We start from the raw sequence: 24801 nt of genomic DNA, 5'->3' as shown, positions 1-24801 counted from the left end.
GAAGTTCCATATTGCTTTATTCATTTTTATTTTCACACTAACGTAACACTTAATTTTCAACACTTTAAAGAATCGGGAAAAAAAGGAATCTAATCTGAGGAACTGCTAATAGTACTTCTACGCAAAATGAAAGGTGAGCAATTAGAGAGTGTGGATTTCTCACAGCCTGCTCAGTAACTTAATACCTTATTCAGCCTCTCACACCTCAGGAGATGCCTTCCTGCAATCCTGAAAAGCAAGTAAATGGCAAAACCTCCTAAAAATAACTTCATAGTATACCTGACAATGTTACTGAACATCAGAGAGAATCTAAATAGGCCTTTACTATTTTAGACACTTCATTACAAAGGAAGAGGAATCTGAAGGTAATACATTGTGAGGCACTTGGCACATTTTGATACTTGGATATAACGTTGTAGCAAATCAACAGAAATGACAACAACAGCCCCATTTTGGTTCATAAATAACTTAAGAATAACTTACATGGCTATTGCCAATTGTGATTTTTGAAGTGGCACAGATTTACATATTAGAGGATGTCAGAAAAATGAAGCCTACATTTCTCAGTCATGGATACATGCACTACGGCTGCTCTTCTGCACCAAAATCATCTTTAAAAAGACAAATACAGAAAATGTGACATACTACATCATCTAAATTTGACCGAGTAAAGTTAAGCACTTTAAACAAAAGAGGACATGTAAGCCAATTGACTAAAACTATACAGGCTAAAACTCTCCTCAAATACAGTACAGGCAAGATACTGAGAGTGGTAGCAACTAATATGGTTAAACCTCTGTAGAAACACAGCACACAGGGATTAGAATTAAATATTAGAATCAAAATGCTATTTCAGAAACAGAGCTACTTAGATACAAACTTGACTTAGACTATGTATAGTGCCCATTCTATAAATTAAGATAGCAATTATTATTAATTTTCGGAAAGTGTACATACATACAAAAAATAAATATGTTCTGCTATGTTTAAATACAGAATTGTGTTTAAAAGCACACTTTAAAAGGACTATATATTACTTTTTAAAGCTTATGATCATATTTATAAACATATAAATGTGAATGTCAGTTGAATATCATTGGAGTTTTTAAATCATTAACAATACTGTGTAATCTCACCATGTGGGAGAGCCTCGTCACCTTGAAAGCAGACATCCCAAAGCATAATGAACAATAAAATAAATAACACCCATGAACTCCAGAATATTGAGTTGTGAGTCAAAAGAGCAGACAAGTTTGAATCAATGGAGATGGTGATGTAAGCATATTAACGGCTCTAGCTATTATTAATTATATTATAATATTATTGACGGTTTTAACTAATAAAGATACAACAGGTTTCATACAAAAAACACACATGAAAACATACAATACATGAGTTATGTTAATAATATGTGATTTGTTTTAATGTACTGTGTTCAAGATAAATATGATGTGTCTGCACAAGTAGGAAATGTTGAAACTGAGAGTGGCATGTTGCTGTAGGACAGACACTACACATTTGTCTCCGGTGTCTTCCGTGACAGAAACCACACTTTCATTGGATCCTTTTTGCCCTTCATAGTGATCGGCCCTCTATACTCCAGGTGGAACTGGGGGTCTGCATTTTCAGCCGACTGCAAACACCTGCAACACAACAGTAGCACTGAATCTATTACATTTGTACTGCAACAAAGAATAACATAACCACATTGGCGTTTACATGGTAGAGTCTCATTAGAGAATTATTTCCTTTGGAGTTATTGAAATGGTCTGAACAACACAACAAATGCAATGCGTGCTAAAACTGAAGCATTTAGGTATTTCTCCTGTCAATCTTTGAGATACTGGGGATAGTCCATTTATTTATTATTATTGTAAGCCAGCAGTCACCTGTAAGTATACTCAGAGACATTGATCTTGCCCTTCTCGCCTGTGGTCTCAGTGCGACTCGTCAGGTTAACAGTGTTCCCAAACAGGCAGTAACGGGGCATCCGCTGACCAATCACCCCCGTGACCACCTCTCCTGTGTGGATGCCTATGGTTATCTGGAAAGAGAGATTTTCAACGTGAGTGAAAGATAAACATGGTCATGTTCATATATCATGGCTTATTCGGAATTATCCAGTGGGCAGCATGGCTGTGAATAGTCCTGTCACGTAGATCCTATGCAGGTCCATCTGACAAACGTGTGTCCAGGTCTAGATAGATAGATAGATAGATAGATAGATAGATACTTTATTGATCCCCAAGAGGAAATTCAAGAACATGGTCTCATGCTTACCAGTGCCTCAACTTAAATGTTTACAAAGAGACTAACTATTTTAAAAACTTCAAAAGCATTTGGAATGTCTTTAGAAAGTCAATGAGTACTGAAACTCTTAACATTATAAATGAAACATACAGAGTTACCAATATTGTTGATATAATTAAATAATAGCGCCCTATTAAAACCGTTATAGTGGCATGTTGACATTTCTACACTTGCTTCATCTGGCAGATTGTTTTTTCTTTAGGGACTGTTATTTTACACCCTTATTAGGAGGCGTGTCTACCCTTAGATATTACGGATTATGTCCCCAAGGGTCATTTGCAAGTGGCATGATATTTATAAATAGTTCACGCAAACACAGAGCCATGTGTTTACTGTTGCAAGGCACTTGCCCCAAACTACTCAGGCTTCCCTCGGAGAAGGCAAGCTCACATTTACATGTTGTGCTTAACCTCTGGGGAATAAACACAGTAAACAGGACATTTAAAGACGCTGGCATCTCAGGCACACTTCATGGGCTACACCATGTAGTAACCACTGACTGATACAAAGTCTCCAGCTCAGGAAACACAGCACTGTTTCAGCTCTGTCACAGTACCAGATGTTCAGGACAAACTTCATGCAAGTTTATTTTTACACTGTATGAAGGGCTTCTGTACTTTTGCCAGACAATGGTGTCACGTGTGTGTGTGTGTGTGCGTGTGTGTGTGTGTGTGTGTGTGTGTGTGTGTGTGTGTGTGTGTGTGTGTGTGTGTGTGTGTGTGTGAGAGAGAGAGAGAGAGAGAGAGAGAGAGAGAGAGAGTGTGTTTGTGTACATTTGTCTTTTTAGACCAATGAACAGCCTCTTCATTTAGGCAACCCCCATTTTCCAATTCCCCATCTTCATGGGTCACTGATACAATAACAAAGACAGCCAGTGTGTTTATACAAATGACGAACTGTAGAGTATCACCCTTACAACAGCTTGTTCAGACTGTGAGATGTCCTCAGTGCCTATTTCAAGCAACACAGGTATGCATCAGGTCATAAAATGAATAAAAATCATTATAATATATTGAAATAATATATTATAATGCTTTTGAATCGTACTGAAAATATGAATGAGTCTCAAAAAAAGTAGCAATGGTGGGATTATCCCTCCAGCGGAGTGGGTGGCATGTGAGTTTTCCCCATACTCGGTGGCGTCTGCCCAAACAAGGCAAAACATGAGGCTTGTGGCGTGTTTGTGGGCATATTAGCACTTGGTTGGCATCTAAAATTTGCCTACAAGTAAGCAGCTGTTCATCTTGCTTCCAAGAGATCTCTTCAAAACTCTTTTTACTATTTGTTTTAAAATTATTTTGTATTTGAATTTTGAAAATGTTCAAGGCTAAAACATCATCGTGCGTAATAACGAATAAATAGTTTATATTGTCATATCTGAAAACCTGTGTGGAAATGAAAATCAAAGAGAAAATGGGAGGCACAAAAGTCCTATTTCCTCAATTCTTACCTGTACAGGCTCATCATCTACCTTCACCTGGCCGGCGATCTCCATCATGTCCAGGGCCAGGTGGCAGATGGACTGGGCGTGGTGGGTGCAGGGCTCTGGGAGGCCGCTCACTGTCATATACTTATCACCCACCGTCTCCACCTGTCACAGGTAGACACACACACACACACACACACACACACACACACACACACACACACACACACACACACACACACACACACACACACACACACACACACACACACACACACACACACATGAAAGGCCTCTCAGAGCTCAAGAGGTTCAAACGGTGCTGCATCTAATTTGCAGGCTTGTGTAAAACAGGAGGCCATTTTGAGTGCTGAGAAAAGCAGGTTGCTATGGGGTACAGGAGGCTCCTCAGCTCCCTGAAGAGGTACACTATGCAGGTTTAGGTACTTTTGGCGACTGTAGAGCTCCCTCTAGAGTTTAAAATATATTTAGATTTTACTCTACTGTTGTAAATAGCAAACTTCTCGTGACTTATGCCCCTGTACAATGGAAATGCTTTTCTTGTGGAGGTCAGCTATATCTACTGACAAGGTAATGTTTCACGATTTTCGCGAGATTGGTCGGGCCGCTGTTCTTGAAGTCTTTTCTTGGTAGCAACTCGCTACGTCTATGCTGTATAGCTATGCTAGGTGAGTTTACCATCAAATTGGCTTTGTAAAGGTGAAAATCTTGCCTGGTGTACCTTTAACGTTCCATCTTGTTTTTTTCCCAGAGATGAGAAATAATAGTAATACCTCTGAAAAACCTGAACAGATTCTATACTGTGTACATAGAAATATTATGATCCACAAATTTTAGTCTCCCTCTCTCTTTCAACATTTGTGGCAAACATTTGGAACTCAGCCACAAGTGATCTATTCCTGTGAAAAAAAGGAGTCACATATACAGTATGTGTGCAATTTCTGCTTTGGCACCAAAGCCATTTGGCCACTGGTTCACACTGCAAATATTGGCCATGGTTTTGCAGGAGTCCTGTTGAGCTGAGGACAAGTGAATACAACACATGACAAAACACTTAAACAGCCATGTCTCTACTGAGATACCCATGTCCATACAAGAGACTGTAAAATTCTGAGACCACCTAGCTGTTGGAACGGGAAAAGTAAATATTACTTTCTTTGGTTAGTCAGTATTGAGATTCTTGCCCTGCTTGGTTAATACGGCTTCTTAAACTGCATTCTTGTCTAAAAGCCCAAAGGCTACACTTTCAAGTTGTAGTATTGGTCAAATCTGACAGGGTGAGTTCTTTGATGATTTATCTACCTTTCCAGCAGTAGCTCAAACGGAGCTACTGTAAAGGCTAAAATGGCATGCATGATAAAACTCAACAAGCAGGCATTGATGCATGATGAAGTGATTTACACAATAGGAAATGTCTCTGACCTTATAGACATACGGGTTCCTCCTTGTGTCAGTGAGGATGTCAAATCTAGTGTACACGTCGTTGAGCAGGTTGACTATTTTGATGGCTCCCTCGGCTGAGGCGTGCTTGCTGCAGAAAGTGTTGAATCCCATGATGCCGCTGAAGAGAATGGTGACGTTGTCGTAGCGCTTGGCAGGTACAGGCCTCTTGTGGCGCAGCTCATTAGCCACTGATGGTGGCAGCACAGAGTACAACAGTCTGCAGAACACAATCACACAAAGCAGACAATAAAACAGACCTATTTAACACAATCCCAGTGCTTAAAAAGAGGCTAATGTGTGTCGGTTTGTAAAGTCCTGAGGTGAAATGCAGTGCATTCTGTGTAAGTGTTAGTGTGACATTTTATCACTCTTCGGTACATATTTTCTGTTACATTAATACTTACTAAGTATTTTCACACAGTACTTTCACAGATTTAGCAAGCTGACACTTCTGGATATGAACCTGACCCTTAAAAAAAAATCAATGTTCTTCCATTATAAATGAACCACAGATGGGCTCAGCACATTCAGCTGTGCCACTCCTCGTGATCGAGGGAGGAAGTTTTACCGTGTGAAATACATGGCCCCCAAGGACATGCTCCTCAGAGTCTTATCTCCTACAGCAGCACCCGGGAGTGTCAGGAGATGTTGTCATGGTAACCACCCAATGTATTACTATGGGGTTCAACGTGAGATGTTGAATAATATATCACGTTTCATACCCAAACATTTAAAAATATCCCCTATCTGCAATTCCTGAGCACACCTCCATAGAAACAGTGAAACACGTGCTGACAACCTTTCCCCTTCCGTTCTTTAGAGGAACATGCTTATGATTTGGGGTGGTGGGCAGATTGGTCTGGGTCAGGACCATTGTGTAGCGCGGGAAGTATAGTCTCTTTGCATCTGAACCTTGAAATGCTTCACAAACGCCTCTTTGCTCTTGCTCTCCTGTCCTCCTCTGTCTGACATATTTACATATGAAAGCTGTGGCCAGACGGTCACCATGATTATGTCCCCCGTTTGCTTCAAAAAATGTGACTTGAAAGTGTTTTCCTCTTCCTTTATAAATTATATGGAAATTTCCCGTAGCCTTGGACCTAGGAAATAACATTTCAGTGTTGTGAATTATATGCTGGGAGAGAGCCTGCGCAGGAAAACAGGCCTGGCTGAGCAGATAAGTGTGAAGCCATTCATCCAGTTCCAGCCGGTGCACTTTCCTCAGCAAGTTATCATCAGATGCTGAGCCTCCAGAGGTGTGTGGAAGCGGCGCGGCCACCGCCGCATCGTGCTCGCAGCCCAAATTGCTGAGGGGACGACTTACATATTCATGAAATGTTGTGATTGTTGGTCGTCTCAGCCGAGCCCGCTCCCGGACCGCCGTTGGGAGGCTGACAGAAGGACTAATGATCAGAGACCTGGCTGGGTGTGTACGCACATGCGCGCACACACACACACACACACACACACACACACACACACACACGCACACACACACACACACACAGACAGACAGACAGACAGACATGCACACACACACACACACACACACACACACACACACACACACACACACAGACCCTACGGCAGGACCAAACAGCTGCTCTTGCAGAAATTCCATTATACACCCTGCGACTAGCAGGTAAAGGCCACACAAAAGAGCCTCTCCAAGGAGTGACATAACACATCTACAGGCATCTGCACAATTAACAGGAGAACAGGGTGCCCACTGTTAATATGGTGGGCCACTTGGCGCAAAACAAAATAGATGTCTGGATGAGCTGATGCCGTCTACTGCAGTCGTGTCATCAGTGGTCTCAATCTGTGCGTTGTAGTGCCTCTGAAACTCTGTGGCAAATCCAGAAGAAATTCTCCTCTCGTTTTTCATGGCAGTGCCTGCTAATGACGTGACTTCTAGCGTAATACCAATTAGTTCTCGGCTGAAAACAGGATCCTCTGCTGAAGTGGCAGCTGGCATTTGTAAATTAGGTGAAAAGCGGGGGAAAAGTCACGGGCAATTTATCTCACAACAATAACAGTCATACAGTCACATCTTCCTCTTTCACGCCAGAGAATTTTAGCCCAGATTAACAACCCAAAAGCAAGAAAAGATCCCTGAGCAAATACAACATGTACCATACATGGCCAAAAATGCATACAGTAACTGGTGAATTAACAAATCTACTGGTGTAAACATCTAAGTGCAATGTCATTGAAAAATATTTTGCAATATAAATAAGTTATGTATAAGTATACTGTATCACTTCATTTATCTCTACTTAAAGTTATTCTAGTGTGCTATTTTTGAAGCCTCCCCCCTGCCCTCTTCCATACACAACAGACTTACAATACTCTCCATCAATGCCCATAACACAAATATTAATGAGCTGTCTTTGCTCTCCTCTCCATCGCTGCCACAGAGATCGTCCAATTAGACATGACGGCTCGGTCCACCGCCAGCGTCTTCGGCCTGTCCTCCTCCGCCAGCGTGAGCCCCCGCCCCTCGCTGCACTCACACACAGCTGCTGGGGGGGGTGCTGTCTGGACGTACGTGAGCCAGGAGCTGGAATATTGACCTCGCCTTTGATTCGGACAAACATGTCCTGCTGAGGCAGACAAGCTCCCCTCTGGCAGCGGCCGGCTGCAGAGTTTATTATTACAGCGCTGGAGCAGAGGTGGCCATTTCATGCAGGGAGCTGCACCTTCAGTTAACACTGTGTGACTCTAAAGCACGCCGCGAAGGGGAAACTAGAGGCGGTCAGTCAACCAGCTGGGTGAAATGTCCGTAATCTGTCAGGCAATAACCGATGTGGTGAAGCGAGATTCATGCGGTAACTATTTGTAGTGCCTGTGATCAAGCTGGAGCTAAATAAATGAAAGGGACTGTGAATAATTTAACTTTTCACATAAGAATGGATAATGTCTGGTTTATAGCTTATGAAAATGAGTCTCGCTATAAGGAACCTTTAAAGGAACAAACACAGACATGACTTTTTGACAAACAAATTTCAGGTGTTGGTGAGGGGAATCACTAGAATAACGCAATGCCTGCAGCGCTACAAGACAACATGCTTTTTGCACACACCTAGTGATATTCTATAAATTCCGTAAAACCTGAAATTGTTTAGCTGTCACATTGTGTTTCGCAGACTGCAGTGCTTCTGAGACTACATCCTTATTTATGTACAGTGTACACACCAGCACACAGTGGACTGCTTTGTAGAAGGCTGCTTTTCCTATATTATGATGTGAGTGTTGTTTTTTGGCTGCTTTACAGCAGTAAAAATGCTGTGTAAAACACAAATTAATATCACAAATAAAACTCATTGCTATCAATGAAAGACTGTCGGTATCATTCATTGATTTGTGGGAAATGTACTCTGTGGGTTGTTATTGATTGGTGTGCTGTGGTTGACTCCTGGAGGGAGGAGTTGACGTGTTGGTAAGGGAGGGGCAGTTTGTTCTTTACCACTGAGGTGAGAGGACCTCTGAGTCATGTTCAGTGATAGCAAGGTTGGCTGTACTTAACAGCTGATTTAGCATCTTGAGTGTGGTATTGTGTTGTCCAAACTGCCAGTGGCCTAAAATAAATCACCTTTTCTGTACTAGATGTCCAACTTATCGTCACTGCTCAACAATACTCTACTTCACAACTGACAGCTCGGGTTTCAGAATCTCAGTTGAATCTTGTGAACAAAATGCTGCAAGTGATGCATACTTCAAATCTAGTTTTCCTCTGAGCAACAGAACAAACAGAATATCTGTGTCAAAGGTATCAAAACACAACATCTACTCTATTGATCCAAACCGAGGTTGCCAAGAGGCTACTGTTTAACGGAGTGGGGTTGGGCTATACTGGCTGGGACAAAAGAGTCAGAGAGAGTCTGTGCTGCGTAACGGACTGACCTGTCTGTTTTCTTTTTCTCGTCCTCGAGGGCGCGGAGTGTGTGCTGGAGGCGGTCAGTGAGGATCTCCAGCTCCTGGGTCAGCTTGTACTCCTCACGGAACTGTTCTCCCAGCAGCACCAGGTCCCGCGTCGCGTCATGCAGCGGGATGTCGCTCAGGTACAGACCCCGCCGCGTCAGGTCATCAAGGTTCATGACACTGGTCAAGAAAGTAGGAGCGAGTATGAAGGACACGACAATAACAAGATAAACAACCTTACATGACTTGAAATATCTCATATCTTTACAAGCCATGTGTGAAGACCTAATAATAAAAGCCAGAAATGGCTGTGCAATATTTTCGATTTGAATAACATTTCTACTAAGCTATACATGTAAATGCAATGTGAACACACAATCCCATATGAAGTACTTCAACAGGTAAGGATAGTTTCTAATGCATTACACTGTTTTTCTTACAACGTATTTCGTGTCACTCCAATGTGACAAGACATTTTCCTTTACAAATAGTGCTGCAATGCAGTGGACTGCTTTGTCTGGAAAACTCCAGCAGAAATCCAGCTGGGGGTTTGACTTTGCTGTTTTTCCATGCAGAGAAACAAGTGGTGCATTGGTGCTTGACTGTGAGACGGAAGCCACTAGCCCAGATCACACTCTTGTTATAGAATTATTCCAATGTGCCTGCAGCTACTAAATGAGAACCCTTCATTTAAATGAGCACTTGATAGAATTCCATAGTCAGCCCACAGACACGGCTGTCCTGCCTGAGTGCGAGGCTGCAGGTATGGAGGACCAATGTCCATGCAGCGCTTTAAGAGACACAAACAATGGAGGTGCTCATCACAAGCCCTGGTCTGTAGTACATCCATGCTCATGTCATGATTTAAAATGGGACCTGTCCTGGGTACCTATCACAGTGACAGTTATTTTGACTCGGTATGTTAATGTTACATGTAATATATGCTTACATTTCATATTATCTCATCTATTACGGAGGAACCGCCACAAAACCTGTTTTTTTCCAAGTGGGGTGTAATCATTCAGTAATCAATAAGTCATTTTGTGCAGCAAGCACTAAACTAATTGGCCCTATCGGAATAAATTAAGTTAAGTTCAATTATGGGGCCTGTGTTCATTCTGTAAGCTAAACCTGTGATTCTTTTCATGGCACTTCAGGCATTATTATGACCGCCGTGCAGCGAAGCGATATAGGTTTAGTCAGATTTTTTTTTCTTTCAAATTTCCGTCAAGGATTCCCGGGACACTGAAAGACCGGGGTACACGAAACTTGGTGGGCATGTAACCCCACATGGATAGCATGGAACCATCGTTTTTCGTTTTGATCTGTAGCCCCCCCGCTGGACTGGACCCCCCGAAAGGAGGGTAGGGCAGACACAGTTTTCTGTGAATATCTCGAGAACCGTAGGGTTTAAGAGGACCATTTTTTTGTATGTTGTTTTTTTGTATGTTGATCTCAAGGGGCCATGTCAACCCATTCCATAACCACTCATTTCATGTATAGCACCACCTAGTTAAACACAAAAAAGAAAAAATGTTGTAATCGCAGGTATCTGTGACCTAACATAGTCAAAACTGCACGAAATTGGAAGTGTAGGATCATTATGACACCCTCTGAATGCACGCCAAGTTTCGTGGAAATCCATTGATGGGGGGCCACACAATAAATTAATTTATGTTACTATACACCAACTGGCCTGTAGGTGGCCGGAGACAGTTTTCTGTGAATATCTCGAGAACCGTAGGGCCTAGGAGGACCACCTTTTTTTGTATGTTGGTCTTAAGGGGCCATGTCAACCCATCCCATTACCACTTATTTCATGTATAGCGCCACCTAGTTAAAAATTAAAAAGCAAAAAATTAGGTTTTTCATCACAATATCTCTGGCTGACATGGTCAAAACTGAACAAAATTGAAAGTGTAGGATCATTATGACACCCTCCGAATGCATGCCAAGTTTCGTGAACTTTCGTTCATGGGGGGCCTTACAATAAAATATTTTATGTGTACATTTAGTGACTGTACACCAACAGAGTTTTCTGTGAATATCTTGAGAACCGTAGGGCCTAGGATGACCAATTTTTTCCGTATGTTTGCCTCCAGGGGTCATGTTAACCCATTCCATATGCACACATGTGCATAAACAGATACACACGCACACACATACATTCACAGTAATCATACGTATGACACATACTCACACAGTAGACATATGTACGCATACATGCACATGCACAAACACAGGCACATACGCAGGCACACACACAAGCACGCACACACACACACACACACACACACACACACACACACACACACACACACACACACACACACAAACATAAACATGTACACGCACACATGCACACAATTAAAGAATTTCTCAGAAATATGAACAGGCAAGATGGGGGTGGCATTGTATAAAATGAATTTTACATGTGAAATCTATGAACTAATCATGTTTTGGTACTTGTTGTCTAGCAGATACCAGTGAGAATTGAGTGTGGATAATGCAATTTAGTGAGACAGTTAGAATCATATTTGCCTTTCAGCGTGATTTATTTTTGTGGAAAAAATGTGCTGGACTGGGCGGCGGTCATATTTTGTACCGCTCTGCGGTACATCTAGTCATTACCTTTATCTACTGACTCTACAAATAAAATAATTAAGTAATTATGGAAGCAATCGCAATAAAGATGATGACTTTGATGCCTGTAATTATCACCGTCCTCCTCTTAATGACGATGAGGATGATGATGATAAAGAAGATGATGATGGTCATTCTCACCTCGGGGAGCAGAGGAAGAGGATGTTCTCGGTCTCAGGGAGGGAGATCATCTGGCCTTTGAGCCGCAGGCAGCTACTCTCAGTGCCCGTCAGCTCATCCTCACTCTCGGCCGTCTCCACGTTCAGCAGACCCTCCTGCACAAAGAGCGTTCCTCACACACACATCCACACTACTACTGCCTACTGCTAACCAAGTGTAGCATCCAACACACACACATACACTTATAACTTTGTTTTTGCCCAATATGGCTAACATTGGTGCTAATGGACCAGCAACACACAGAATTGTATGATTTGTTGACTGAAACGCAGGAGTTTGCAGGAGTTTCTGGTGAGTGAGTGACTGTCATTACTAGTAGGGTTCAGTGTGTCAGCTGCATTCTGAAGATTAACAGTATATTCTACCATTTCAGTTATTGCAGTTTATAGCCCAGGGACTACAGACCATCACAATCTCTGACACAAGTATATAATAATACCCGATTCAATAACACCCGACTCAAAATAATTCTCTAAAACAAATCTTTCCATTTTTGAGCTAAAATACACACATTCAGTTGTTTCCTCAGGATTCTTCACAGGCTTGCTTTTCTCTGTGGTGCCTTGTTCTGAAATGTAGTGCATTTCTTTCTTGTCTTTGTAGTACAGCCTTCTGGCACACATACCTTGCTGCGAAGCACGAAGACGGTGTTAATGTGGGAAAGGATTCCATGGAAGCCGAAGTCAATGTGGGGCCGCACCAGAGAGAAAACGGAGGACAGGTTGCACACACCAGGCTGGAGCTGTGGAAGAGAAACACTGAATAGAGCTGATCTTACCAAGACAGTGGCTATACATTCACACTTTATTTTTAGAACACCCTTGGAAAGGCCTGACTAAATCCTTGCTTGGAGAATATATTTTTAATTCATCCCGTTTGTTCCCCTCATCGGCACACTGTGTAGCATTCTGTCCCATTCAAAGTTAAACACACGGCCAAAATCTGATACATTTTCAGTTGAAAGATGGACACACATTTCCTATTGTATGGCAGTGTTGTTTGACCAATAGAGTATATTGGTTCTTTTGAGTGGAACTAGGTGTTAAGAAAGTGGTAACTACTGTGCTTGCAACACTGAATTCTGTGATAAAAAGTTAGAGGATGATCCAAAATGAAGACATCAGCTTTGTGCCGTCTGTGGCCAATGTTTATAAATAAACTCTGGAATAATGAAGTCCCCTTCCAATCTTGTTAAAAAGCCAATGCAGGCACCACACTGGTTTCACTAAGAATCTCTTTGAAGAAACCACAGACATCTGAGCATACCACATCTGAGCATATCCACATTTCCATATATATGATGGCTCAGGAGGGAATTACCTGTGGTAGGACTCTAAAGATGGCGTTGCCACACTGTGTGAGAGTGAGGTCCTGATCAAACATCAGGTGAAAGGGAAAGGCCTTGCAGAAGGTGTAGGGACTGATCCGTGTCTCCTGCGTGCCGTTCTCCTCAAAGCCGTCCAGGTCCTCATAGAAGGCCTCTTCCTCCGACTCCTTCTCCTCAATCAGGAACTTGATGTGGTCACACTCCTCGCCCTTTTGCTGAATGACCTGGTTGTCAAGGCAGAAGAGGGATGGCAGAAGTGAGGACTCCGATAAAAGCTGGCCTCTTAAATGGACAGAGACATAAACAGATGGGTGGACTGGATCTTCTCAGCCAAGAGATGGTCTGGAAAACTGATGGACAACTGAGACAAAAGAGTCAAATGAATGAACTATGATGTCTCTGTGCTAAACCACATTATACAGTTCCTATGCTACTTACTACATTTTGTACTGTTTTGTACTGCACTGCATGATTCTAACTACAGTTTATGTATGTCATGGTTGTGTGAGCTTTTTTCTGTGTGCATAACTCAATGCAATGGCTACTTTTGTGGAACCAGAGAACCAGCAATCACCATTTATGTGCATGTGTGATATTTGTATTCAGTGCCATAGATAGTAAACAAATTTTAAGTAAGATGAATTGATTTGATTATTTCACCCTCAGATGGCCGAAATAACAGCTTCAAAAATAATATTATCAGACAGCGGAATGAGTGGCTTGGAGTGTGAATCGTGGTGAGACTGGTAAATGCAGTATTTTTTTCTGGTTACTGAGCTCATAGCACTGACGTCAACCAACTGTCTCTTCGCCCTGCTGTCACTATGGCAACGCTAGCTAACAACGAGAAATCAGGTGTCACATTTGGAGGGTCTGTCAATTCATCTCCTTCATTTTGTACTAGGCTTACAAATAATACAAAAAAACACAATACAAAATGAATCCAGTGTGATGCTTCCGGTGTTGTTAGGGCCTGATGGTAGAGGCACCTTTAAAGGAAAAGATAAACAGAGTGCAGTGACACTTGTGCACTGAACATGCAGCATACTCGTACTACAGCTTGGATTTAAAGAAATGGTAACAGAACACATTTCATTTCTGGTCAGCAAATATTCTGTGTTTTTCCAGTAATTGTTACATAATCACTTTTCCAAATTAAGAAGGGTACGATTAAGGTCACTGTTAAAATTGTTACAATATTTATCCAGTGGTGGAAAGTTATTTCCCTCTCAAAGCCAACTTTTCATTTTTGCATTAATGACTTGACTATATAATCATACTTGCCTAATATTATTACTCAAGTTAATTATCCTAGGTCAGTTCTCCTCCAAGGTGATACATCTGACCAAAAAAAGATATATAGAATGGACAGGCGAATCTCATGCCTACATCTAAAAATACACCTTGTGAGTCACAGGAACCGTCCAAGGCCAATTTCAGATTAGTCCCATGTGAGGGTCAACAAACCGGTGCAACATAGCCAGATTAGTCCCATGTGAGGGTCAACAAACCGGTGCAACATATCCAGATTAGTCCCATGTGAGGGTCAACAAACCGGTGCAACATAGTCTTTCACACTCCGCCTGTCAGCCATGCGGCTGAAGGACAGGAGATAGCCCAAAGCAGGAGAAAAGAAACAGAAGAGGGAGAGAGAGAGAGAGAGAGAGAGAGCTAGAGAGAGAGCCAGAGCGACAGAAACCTTCATCTCAATCTCTGTGCCATGGATCTGCTGAGCCACTGTCTTGATTATGCCGATGACGATGTCCTGCAGGCCCTCTCGCTCTGAGTAGTAGTGCAGAATCAGGTTGGTCCCCTTCTCACCGTCAGTGCAGCGGAAAGATGGTGCCCGCATGCCTGGGTAAATGGTGCCCAGGTGGTCGTGCAGAGCATCTAGGTTCTGTCGACCATGAGAGGAGAGGTCAGCGTGACATTATTGTGCTCTTTTGTTCTCTTACACTTTCTTTCCACTTCGCTTCAGTGGCTCTGATGCTATTACGTCAATGGCACTGAAGGAAAAGGAATTGCTGAAGGAAAAGGAATTCACATGTACTTTTTCTACCTGTATACTGTATGTAATAACGGTTGTAGCCTCTTACCTGCAAGAATTCGCGAACATTGGACCCTAACACACGTAGTATAGTGTCATATCCAGATTCTTGGCAGAACTCAAAAAACATCTTTCCAAACATTTGCAGGATTTGACCAGCATCTATCTCTGAAGGAATAGGGAAAAAACATTTCAAAACTTTTATATTTGCAACATTTGACATAATCACATCCCTCTCCATTTATTTAATCTAACCATTCAACGTTTGTCTCTAAGCTCTCAAGAGAGCAATACCACATAATATAATCATGGCAAAAATAGCATTGAAAAAAATCAGCACTTACTAAGAACCTTGCTTGCAGCAGCAACAAGATCATAGGTTTTGGCATCTTCATAAATTAATCTGACCAGGAACTGGCCTTCAACATCAAGTTGAGCTTCTCTCCTGCTCAAAAAGAAAACTGAGAATTATCCATTTGCCTTTAACGGAAGGCCAAAGGTTTTCCCAAAGACTGTCTGACATCTGAAACCTTGTTTGGCATCAAGATACGCTGAACAATCAGTTTTGTAATTTTTAGATTAATGTTAAAGGTATACTATGCAGGTTCAGGTATTCCCCTAGAGTCACAATATATTTATATTTTACTCAGCCTTTGTACATACACTTGTCGTGGCTTGTTCCCGCTGTACACAATGAAAATGCTTTTGTTGTGGAGGTGAAGGATTAGTAAGCAAAGATTGGCAAAAACTATCTCCAAAGAGCTATATCTACTGACAAGGTAAATTTTCGCGATTCTCGCAAGATGTCTTTGGGCCGCTATTCTTGAAGTCGCATGGCTGGTTCTCTCCTTAGCGACTCGCTACGGCTGTGCTGTACGGCTATGCTAGGTGAACGATTCCTCTATTACAAGTTTGGTCATCAAATTGGCTTCGTAAAGTTTACATTAAGGTAAAAAAATCTTCCATAGTGTACCTTTAATGAATATTGTATTAATTCTAAACACCAGTCATGCTGATGATCCCTTTGGAATCTAATGATATATTTCTTTCAAATATCTTTAAAAACAACAAAATGTATAGATAAAACACAATGAACAGATAATGCAATGAGGTTGGCTTTTCAAGATGTACATATTTTCAAACAAAGCTACACAAAAACATACATTCAACCTTTCTCATTCACACTCAGTCCATAGAAAAAAACAGGTTTTAATGTCCCACATGAAGGTGGACTAGAGTCAATATCCCCACACGCACGCACAAACATCTCTCAATATATGCAAGCAAGCAACTCAAACACACAAGCAAGCAAAACACATAATCCACAACTGAGGAAGCATAACCAACGTCTTCAATAAATGAAACAATAACCCCAGCAACAAAAAATGAAGGATCCAAAGATCCAAAGTCTAAACATTTTAAAGAAGAGGGTCTCAATTTAGGTCAGATGCTTAATCTCCATCTTGTGTCTTTCAGTGCAGTAAGCTTGCTGTGTATGAGATGGTGGTCTGTAGATGAGCATCTTCAGTGGAACTCTGAGTTTCCCGCCCAGGTTAAGTTCAGCAGGGGCTTTCCCATAGTCTCTGGTTGGGCTTGACTGAGAAGAAAGCGGAACTCCAGGTGTTAAGACACTGGCCTACATATGATCCAAGCATGGTTTAAGGACCAGTTTGTATGTTATGTTAAGTCTGTTTGTGGATGGTAACTGGTACAGCCCCCCAGGTCTTGTAGAGATCCATCAGAAAGGCGATCCTCTGTCCGACACCAGATATTGCGACACTCCCCACCAGGTGAAGATTACTTCCATGAGGATCTTGATGAGACGAGGTGTTTTGCTGTCTCTCCAGACAAGGTATTTTACTGCACATTTCTATTTACTTGCCTTAATGTAGACACAGCCTGAAAAGGAATATTTCCATCCACTTGGAATAATAGTCGATCACCATCAGGAGGTAATAGTTGGCCTTTTTGCTCCAAGGGAATGCACCCATGAGGTCAACTCCCAGCATCTCCTCTGGAGCTTCCACTATTGCGCCCTGCAGTAGATCGGACGGCTTGGTGTTATCTGCCTTGTACTTCTGACAGGTTACACAGGACTTTGTGTGTTCCCACACATCCATATGAATGCTCAACCATCAGGCCACCTCCAGTACCCTCAGCAGAGTCATAAGCTGGTCCAGGTGACCACCCAAGGGATTGTCATGGCAGTTCCAAAGAAATCTGAGACCAGTGACTGAGGGTCGCCACAGCACCCCCTGTTGGACCACAAAGGCACCAATGTCTCTGAGCTGTCTGGCGTTAGTAACTCAAAACACTGTTACTCTTTCTCCTATGACATTTCAAGGTGGTAGACAGATCGGAGTGGCTTTTGGTGAAAACAAAGAGACATATTGATAGAAGTATGTAAAGCGGTCCATATGCTCAAGACAGGCATGTATCACATGTTCACAATCAAGTGACTCCTTACATGTTGTGGTGATACACAGGTACAAGCTTTTCATGGCTTCTGACCTCTTCTAATAAAACATTCAGAACTCTCAAGCCTTTATGCCTGCCTGCTGAGGGCTCCTGTGGACACAAATTCATGTTTTTTTATGCCAGAGTCTCCCCACTTCCTAAGAGCCCATGAAATCCTTAAGAGTGCACTAAGTGCCCCAGCACTCCGGTTCCATTTCTAACCAGGGCCACAAGCAACCTTTAACAATATCAGAGCTATATCTAGACTTGTTTTGTAGAATAGTTTTTGTCTGATTTTATGACAAAGTTTCAATAGCCCTAGAGTAGGGTACCGCCCCCTGGGGGTTCATACAACCTAGATGGCTGGGAACATGAGAATTTTTTTTTTTTTTTTTTACATTTTAAACTTCCATGGTTTTCACATATTTTTGGTGCAAAAATAGGCTACCTGAAATAAATAGGCTATTTTCATTCATGGGTTTCTAACCCCTCTACCGTCCCAGCTACATTTTACTGTTTATCTATGCTCAGTGGTCATACAGTGCAGTTCGGGCCTGCACACACCCGGACTCACGTCCCAGCCCCGCTCGCTGTTGTTCTGCAACTGCTCTGACCGTAGTCTCCACGAAAAGACCGTTGCTAATCAAATATGAAATATATATAGGCCTAAACAGGCCTCACGCGCAGAATCTGTTTTGTGATTGGTTGGATTGTTGCGATGTGCATATGTTGTTCACGTGATGTGCACTTGATTTTTGTCCATGATAAAATGACACGTCTTGTTGCCTACATTTAATGTTCCTATTGATTTTTAAAAAAAAATCATTACAACCAATGCTGATGTGGTAGTGTTTTTTTTTTTTACCCAACCAGTCTCCTATTGCTTCTAACAGTGGGCTAAATCGGCTTAATAATAAAATAGGCTCATAGGGACATTTTCTTATAATTCCAGAAGAAACCAAAACAGCACAGAAATGGGCTCGTTATTTATTTATGCAATATAGCATGAGTGTGAGTGGCCTATAGCCTACCCGAGGGTGTAGTTTTTTTTTTTTTTTTAATTGTGTGTGTGTGTGGGGGGGGGGGGGGGGGGGTTTCAGAGGATCAAAGTAAGGTCAGGGGGGCGTTTGCTCAAAAATGGTTGAGAACCACTGGCCTAGAGCATATTGTTGATGTTTAGTCTACAGCCTATTATCCATTTTTGATAAAACAATAGATTCCTATCCACTGTCTCTTAATCATTGTTTCTACATTTTAAACATTTCAATAAGTTCAATATTCTATCAATTTTATTTAGTTTACGTCTTGCTGAAATCTGGCCAGATCAAATTTTCTGATAGGCTATGTTTTTACTCTATTGTCTTTGATAATTTCATGTTAGGCTCATGCCCCTTGTATTAATAATTAGGCTAGCTATCCCTTTAAAATACTGTACTACAGGCTAGTATATTATAACAGCACTGTCATTTCAGACATAAACAGGAAAGGTGTTAATTTGTTTGCACTGTAAGGAATTTCCATCAACAACAGAGTGTGCTGTGTGTAGGATTTCCCTGTGCACATATTGCATCTCATCTAAACCATGTGTAAGATAACATACTGTATGCAGGTGTTTGTCTGTTCCCACATTGTGTGAGGTTTTTACATGACAGAATACAGCTGCTCTTTGCCCCAGTCTGATAACTGACTAGCATCACTGGTGCACATTTACTACCAGAAAGAGGAGAGATGACATTTGGATTGTTGTTCTCCTGATTGGCAGTACCAGTCTCCCTCTTGATGGCTGTACTGTATATTTACTCTAAGTATGAGTTGAGAACCAAGTCAGCGGCACCCGACATTATAGTCCATTCTGTCCAATCATTCTATTTGGCTGCACATGGTCTTAAGCTAGTAAAACACTGACAAGTACATGGTGGTTGGAATTGTTTAACTAGCATATTACAAGCCACTAATATAGAAATGTACACAAACTTACCAGGCATGATCTTTATGTTATGTTATGCCATGGGCACTACCCACTAAGGTCACTATCTACATTAGTGATAATAGCAAGTACACGTAGAAACAAGTACAAAGAGACGGGAAGGCATCACAATCCCTAGTATGACGTCCAGTAGCCTGGGTGCAGGACAGGGAGAGTGGTAAGGGGCCACTGGAGTCATGGGAGTGAGGCAACTGAGAATGGCAGGGCACATAAAACTGCATTACCGTCAAAGGGCAGATAATCCACCTTGAGGCAGTTATTCAGACAACATGGAAAAATGTCACAGAGCATTCAAGGGCCACCCTACAGTAGAGTCACAGACATTATGCATACAGTGGTGCAACTGACAGTGTTCCTTTAATGAGACCTGGCAATTCATTTTTGTCCTCTGTGGGGTACATGAGTCTAAAACCTTTAATTCTAGCACAACTTATGCCATCTATTTGAGTCCTACTACACTATTAAGAGGACATCCTGGGCTGTCACATTTATGTAGGTGGGGTTAACAGTGCACACAAATTTTCTTTTCAAAATGGCGGATATAACATTTTCCTTATTTTATAGTGACAAGTGACAATTGCATTTTTTTTGCAGATATTATAAGTCTGTTGCTAATAATGAAATTGTTTCCTAAATATGAGATTCTTAACTTCAGTTAAGACTTTTATTCGCCTTTGTAATGGATAGTGGGTCTTACTACCTCCTGTTTTTTTAACTGATTTCCATGCATGTAATGTAGAGGGCTAAGTGGGGCAGTGAGGATTTTTCTTGTAATTTCTCATAAATAACAAAGTAGTAAAAGTAGTCTTAAAGGTGCAGTGTGACTTAGAGTCACACTGAGATGCAATGATTAAGTGGGGGCTCTAAGATTTATTGGAAAATGAGAACCTTTTAGGTGAATTTACATTCACACAAACGCAATTGGTTAAAAGCTTGATTTGGCAAACTAATGACCCTGTTGGCTCATGTTGGCTAATGCATTTGATAAAAGAGCATTCTCACACAATTATTCATCCAAGCATCCCGCTACTGTACTTCTGCTCTCCTGGGGTGCACTAGTGTTTCATTCATTGCATAGGGGCCAGGGATCAGACTATGGGGGTCCCTCATAAGACTCATACTCTGGGCAAGTCTCGTATGGCCTCACAGCAAGCCATCCAACTTCTTCATAACATATGTAGTGAAGAGACAGTGCAGTCACCCCTCCTGGACTACAACCCAGGTCTACAGGGCACTACACCTGCACCCTGACTGCCTGTATGTTTTCTCTCATGGGCTTTTCAACTTCAGCTGCTACTGTAATGCCGGCAGCGATAATTTAGCTAGAGTTACAGTTTGGATTGGACTCTCCACACACACAGTTTCTTCAAAATGGTTTTAGAAAATACAGTATGGCATTCAACTACCATATTTACAGTAGTGAAGTGTTTCCTCGGAGAAGAAATGGCATGCTTTAAAGTTAAAGACAGAAGGGTATTCTGTCTCCTGGCAGTTGTATAAGACAAGGCAAACATCCAAAATGGGCTTTTTCACCGTTCACTGTGTTCCAATTTTAATTTTGCTTGTTTGGAAATGAACACACTGGATCTTGGATGAATATGTTCCTTAAAGCATGGTCTGATCAGTGTCTCCTCAATGACCCTTCAACTTATGGCCTCTGTCCCATTAAATAAACACACATCTTTAGCACCAAGTACACATTTAGTGAACAGGTTTTGTTGAAGTTTAGAGTTTTGCTCACACACACACACACACACACACACACACACACACATGCACACGCACAGGTGCACACACACACACACACACACACACACACACACACACACAAACTGAGGGTTCACAGGGCTAGGTGGACAGTGTAACAAATCAGTGTTGCAATCTCTCTCTCTGCAGGAAGTCTCTAAAGTGCAAGTGTAGAGGTCAAGTCTTGGAGGATTTGTCTTGCAGATCTGTTTGGAATGCACCAACTAACAATAGACATGGCAACACTCTCCATTCATCTCACTAACACATACTCATACCTATTTTTCCCAACCACAATACGGCTAAAGTAACGGCTCATATATTGTAGTAGACACAACAGGGTTAAGATAGGAAAACAGTCTTGATTTGCTATCCTGGCACTCAGCAACATTCTCTCCTTGCAATTTATACCAGTCGGCGTACAACACCTGAACAAATATCACGTGAAGTAATGTAAACTTGAAAGGAATAGGACCAAACACTCCCAAAATAGAATCAGCATGAATAATTGCATCATTAATCACATCCATTCTGTAAGTTCCAGATAACTTTTGCGATAATGTGAGGTAGAAATCGTTATGGTTAGGTGAGAATGCACTGGCTCTTCAAAACATGCTTGAATAAAGACAGCTGTGACTTAAAAAGATGAAATGAGAGTCAAGTCTGGGAGACAGGAGACCAGGAAAAGTCAAATAAACTCCACCAGCTCTATGTTTGTGAGTTCGGGGAAGGAATGTGACCTAGTTGTTTATACATAGTTGTGACTGTGGCACTTGGTAGACTATAATAGAGTCCTGATATCTTGAAATCCAAGCACAAATGAAGTCCTTACAGAATAATTTAAAGACTAAAGCCTAAAGATGAAAACACCTCTGATGATTTCAGTTATCATGAGTATTATCATTTATTTCACCCCATACAATGTTTGCAGTCAGTAGGGTTGGCATATTGGTTACAACTCAGATAGGCTCTTATGGACTGATTTAGCAGGTAAGTTATTTAAAGTAAGTTATTTAAAGTTATTTAATCACAATGTTAAAATGGCATAAATGTCATACACTTAAAGCTTTTCCTCTTGAAAAGGTCATTTCATAAAGGGGAAGGCCTAACACATTAGATCATCTATTGATTGCAAATTTGAACCAACCTCCAATGATCTTGCTTAACCTCCAATGATCTTGGTTAACACAATAATGAAAAAGTAAGAAATGTGCAATTAATAAATGTTAACTTCTCATAAGATAGCCTACTAGAACTTACTTGATGTCTTCCCACACGTCTGGTCCATAATTTCTCAGTACCAGAAGTTCCAAGGCGTGGTTGACAAAACCGTACTGTAAACGAAGCAGAATATTAAAGTTATTTTAATTAATCATCACCTCAAACGTTTGGATAGATAAAATCAGGTAAGAGCCAATAAGAATGAATGCAAGTGCATGTGGAATCATGGCTATCCGACTACTCGTGATTCCAAAACACATCGTTAATTGAGCTGTAGCCTATATTTGGCTATGATATTGCATTACAACTTACATTTACAGCTCATTACGTTATAGCCTACGCTTATATTTGACGAACCCTTAATACAGAATGCATTTTCCCTAACACTCTGCAGAATTATTTTCTGTACTGACGTAACGTAACCCAAGCGAAATAGACTAGTCTTCCGCATTTATGAGAAACACAAAATTGCATCTGTACATGAGAAAATAGCCTCTTAAACGCAATATTCATACATACCATGATTAAGCAACGAGAAATTCCTCTTTTCCGTGAAGCTCTTCGGTATTAATTCTTGGCTCTAAATACTGTTATTGCTAAAACTAGAGGTTGTTATGTGGGAAACCACCATTCCTGAAAATATTTCTCGTAAGATTGACAACAGAAATGCCCAATAGAATGTCAACGTTCCGAACAGCCAGCCACTGGGAAGACGAGAAAGGACTGCACGATTGAAATGATGCTCAGTGATACTGCATGTGGCCTTATTATCTATAAAAAAATAACACAATCCCTAATCTTTCTCTGTGTTGACATGCTGCATGTGTTTTTGGTTTGAACAACTGACTTAATTATAGGCTATCATTGTTTCGGTCAAAATGCTAATGTTACAGATTTCTTTCTTGTATTATTTTGGGCCCATATGGATTATTTTGATTCTGGGTTGTGGTTTTAAGCACATAGTCATAGCCTAATCACAAAACACGTTCTTGATATGCCTATTGAGTAAAAAAGAAATTCTTATTGTTGTCAGTCATTTAAACAATTAATATAGCATAGGTACTTTATTGTGCCCGTAGGGAAACCTTTTCTCAGTGAGTAAAAACATGTCAGGTCTTCATTGACATGACAATGCAGACAGAGTAAACACATAACACACTTGACCACTTAATAAGTGTAATATGCCCCAGTCATGTCACAATGTGAGTATTGCACATTTCCAGGAGAAAATAGGCTAAAAAAAAAAAAGGCCGACTTCAACACCAACATTCTCATCACAACACATATAACATCAGTCCACAGTACCATAGTGATACACAGCGGCCTTTAGTTGAGTGCGTTTGGAGATAAATACAATATATATATAGACAAAAAGATATAGATATCGACCAAAAAATAAGTATAATAAATATAAATATGAAAAGATCACCATTCAGACCTCCAGAGTTTGTTTAGGGAACTAAACACTTTAAAATATTTGTATTTGTATTATACAGTATTTTTACTGTTTTGTCCTTTTTCTTGAGAGGGCTGGGTAACACCGTAACAGTACCTGCGTAGCAACTCAAAAGCAGTAAAGAGTGGGTATCTTGGGTCTAATAGAATTTTTCTTTTTTAGGTTATAAAGTTGAAATAGACAAAATGCAAACAATGGATTTTTGCAATGATATAGTTGAGATATGTCAGTAGGTGGCTTTACAACTTGGCTACATTAAAATATGAGCTGTTTATTTTTTTTTTTTCATATCAAGTGCAACTGTATGTCAATACATGACAAATACTTGATTTTGCTGTTGTGATGATACAGCTCTTCCATAAGATTGTCTGACGGTGGTGGTGCACACAAACTAAAAAAATCCACAGCTACACCCCGAAGGCAGTTCCGATATGTTATCTAAAATGAATGAAAGTCTCATCATGAGCTACTATAATCTGTCTAAATGTCTTACACAGATCTTAATGCTCCCTTTTCATAGGTGGGCTTTACATCCACATGGTCCTTAGGCTACAGTCCCAAATTGTGTCCTGTCCTGGAGAAAATGTAACATTGTGAATTGTCTGAAATAAAT

At 41.1% G+C, this 24801-nt stretch overlaps 1 protein-coding gene across 2 annotated transcripts; it reads right to left on the bottom strand.

Moving 5' to 3' along the window:
* On the bottom strand, window positions 1-23440 carry gucy1b1 (guanylate cyclase 1 soluble subunit beta 1). 2 transcript variants are annotated; one of them, XM_042092947.1, is made up of 13 exons: window positions 23252-23440; window positions 22772-22845; window positions 15666-15766; window positions 15371-15489; window positions 14974-15171; window positions 13268-13498; window positions 12573-12689; window positions 11909-12042; window positions 9107-9304; window positions 5180-5417; window positions 3761-3901; window positions 1890-2044; window positions 1-1643 (listed from the first exon to the last, which is right to left on the bottom strand). In XM_042092947.1, exons 1-13 carry the CDS (start codon window positions 23252-23254, stop codon window positions 1511-1513), a joined length of 1842 nt encoding a protein of 613 aa, XP_041948881.1. In that variant the 5' UTR covers window positions 23255-23440; the 3' UTR covers window positions 1-1510. The 2 variants fall into 2 exon arrangements, with proteins under 2 accessions (XP_041948881.1, XP_041948888.1); XM_042092954.1 differs by lacking the exon at window positions 23252-23440 and adding an exon at window positions 23045-23131.
* Window positions 23441-24801: the final 1361 nt, after the last annotated feature.

This window comes from Alosa sapidissima, chromosome 1 (genome assembly GCF_018492685.1).
Source record: "Alosa sapidissima isolate fAloSap1 chromosome 1, fAloSap1.pri, whole genome shotgun sequence".
Lineage (NCBI taxonomy): Eukaryota > Metazoa > Chordata > Actinopteri > Clupeiformes > Clupeidae > Alosa > Alosa sapidissima.
The sequence above is the reverse complement of the archived record's forward strand: the minus strand, read 5'-3'. Positions and strand labels throughout refer to the sequence as shown.

What these genes read in the sequence shown, in the direction of transcription:
- gucy1b1 (XM_042092947.1), bottom strand. An exon ending in TGCTGCAAGCAAGGTTCTTA is followed by an intron (nt 15,490 to 15,665) that starts GTAAGTGCTGAT and finishes CTATTCCTTCAG; the next exon opens with AGATAGATGCTGGTCAAATC. An exon ending in CTCTTCCTCTGCTCCCCGAG is followed by an intron (nt 9,305 to 11,908) that starts GTGAGAATGACC and finishes TTTCTTGACCAG; the next exon opens with TGTCATGAACCTTGATGACC.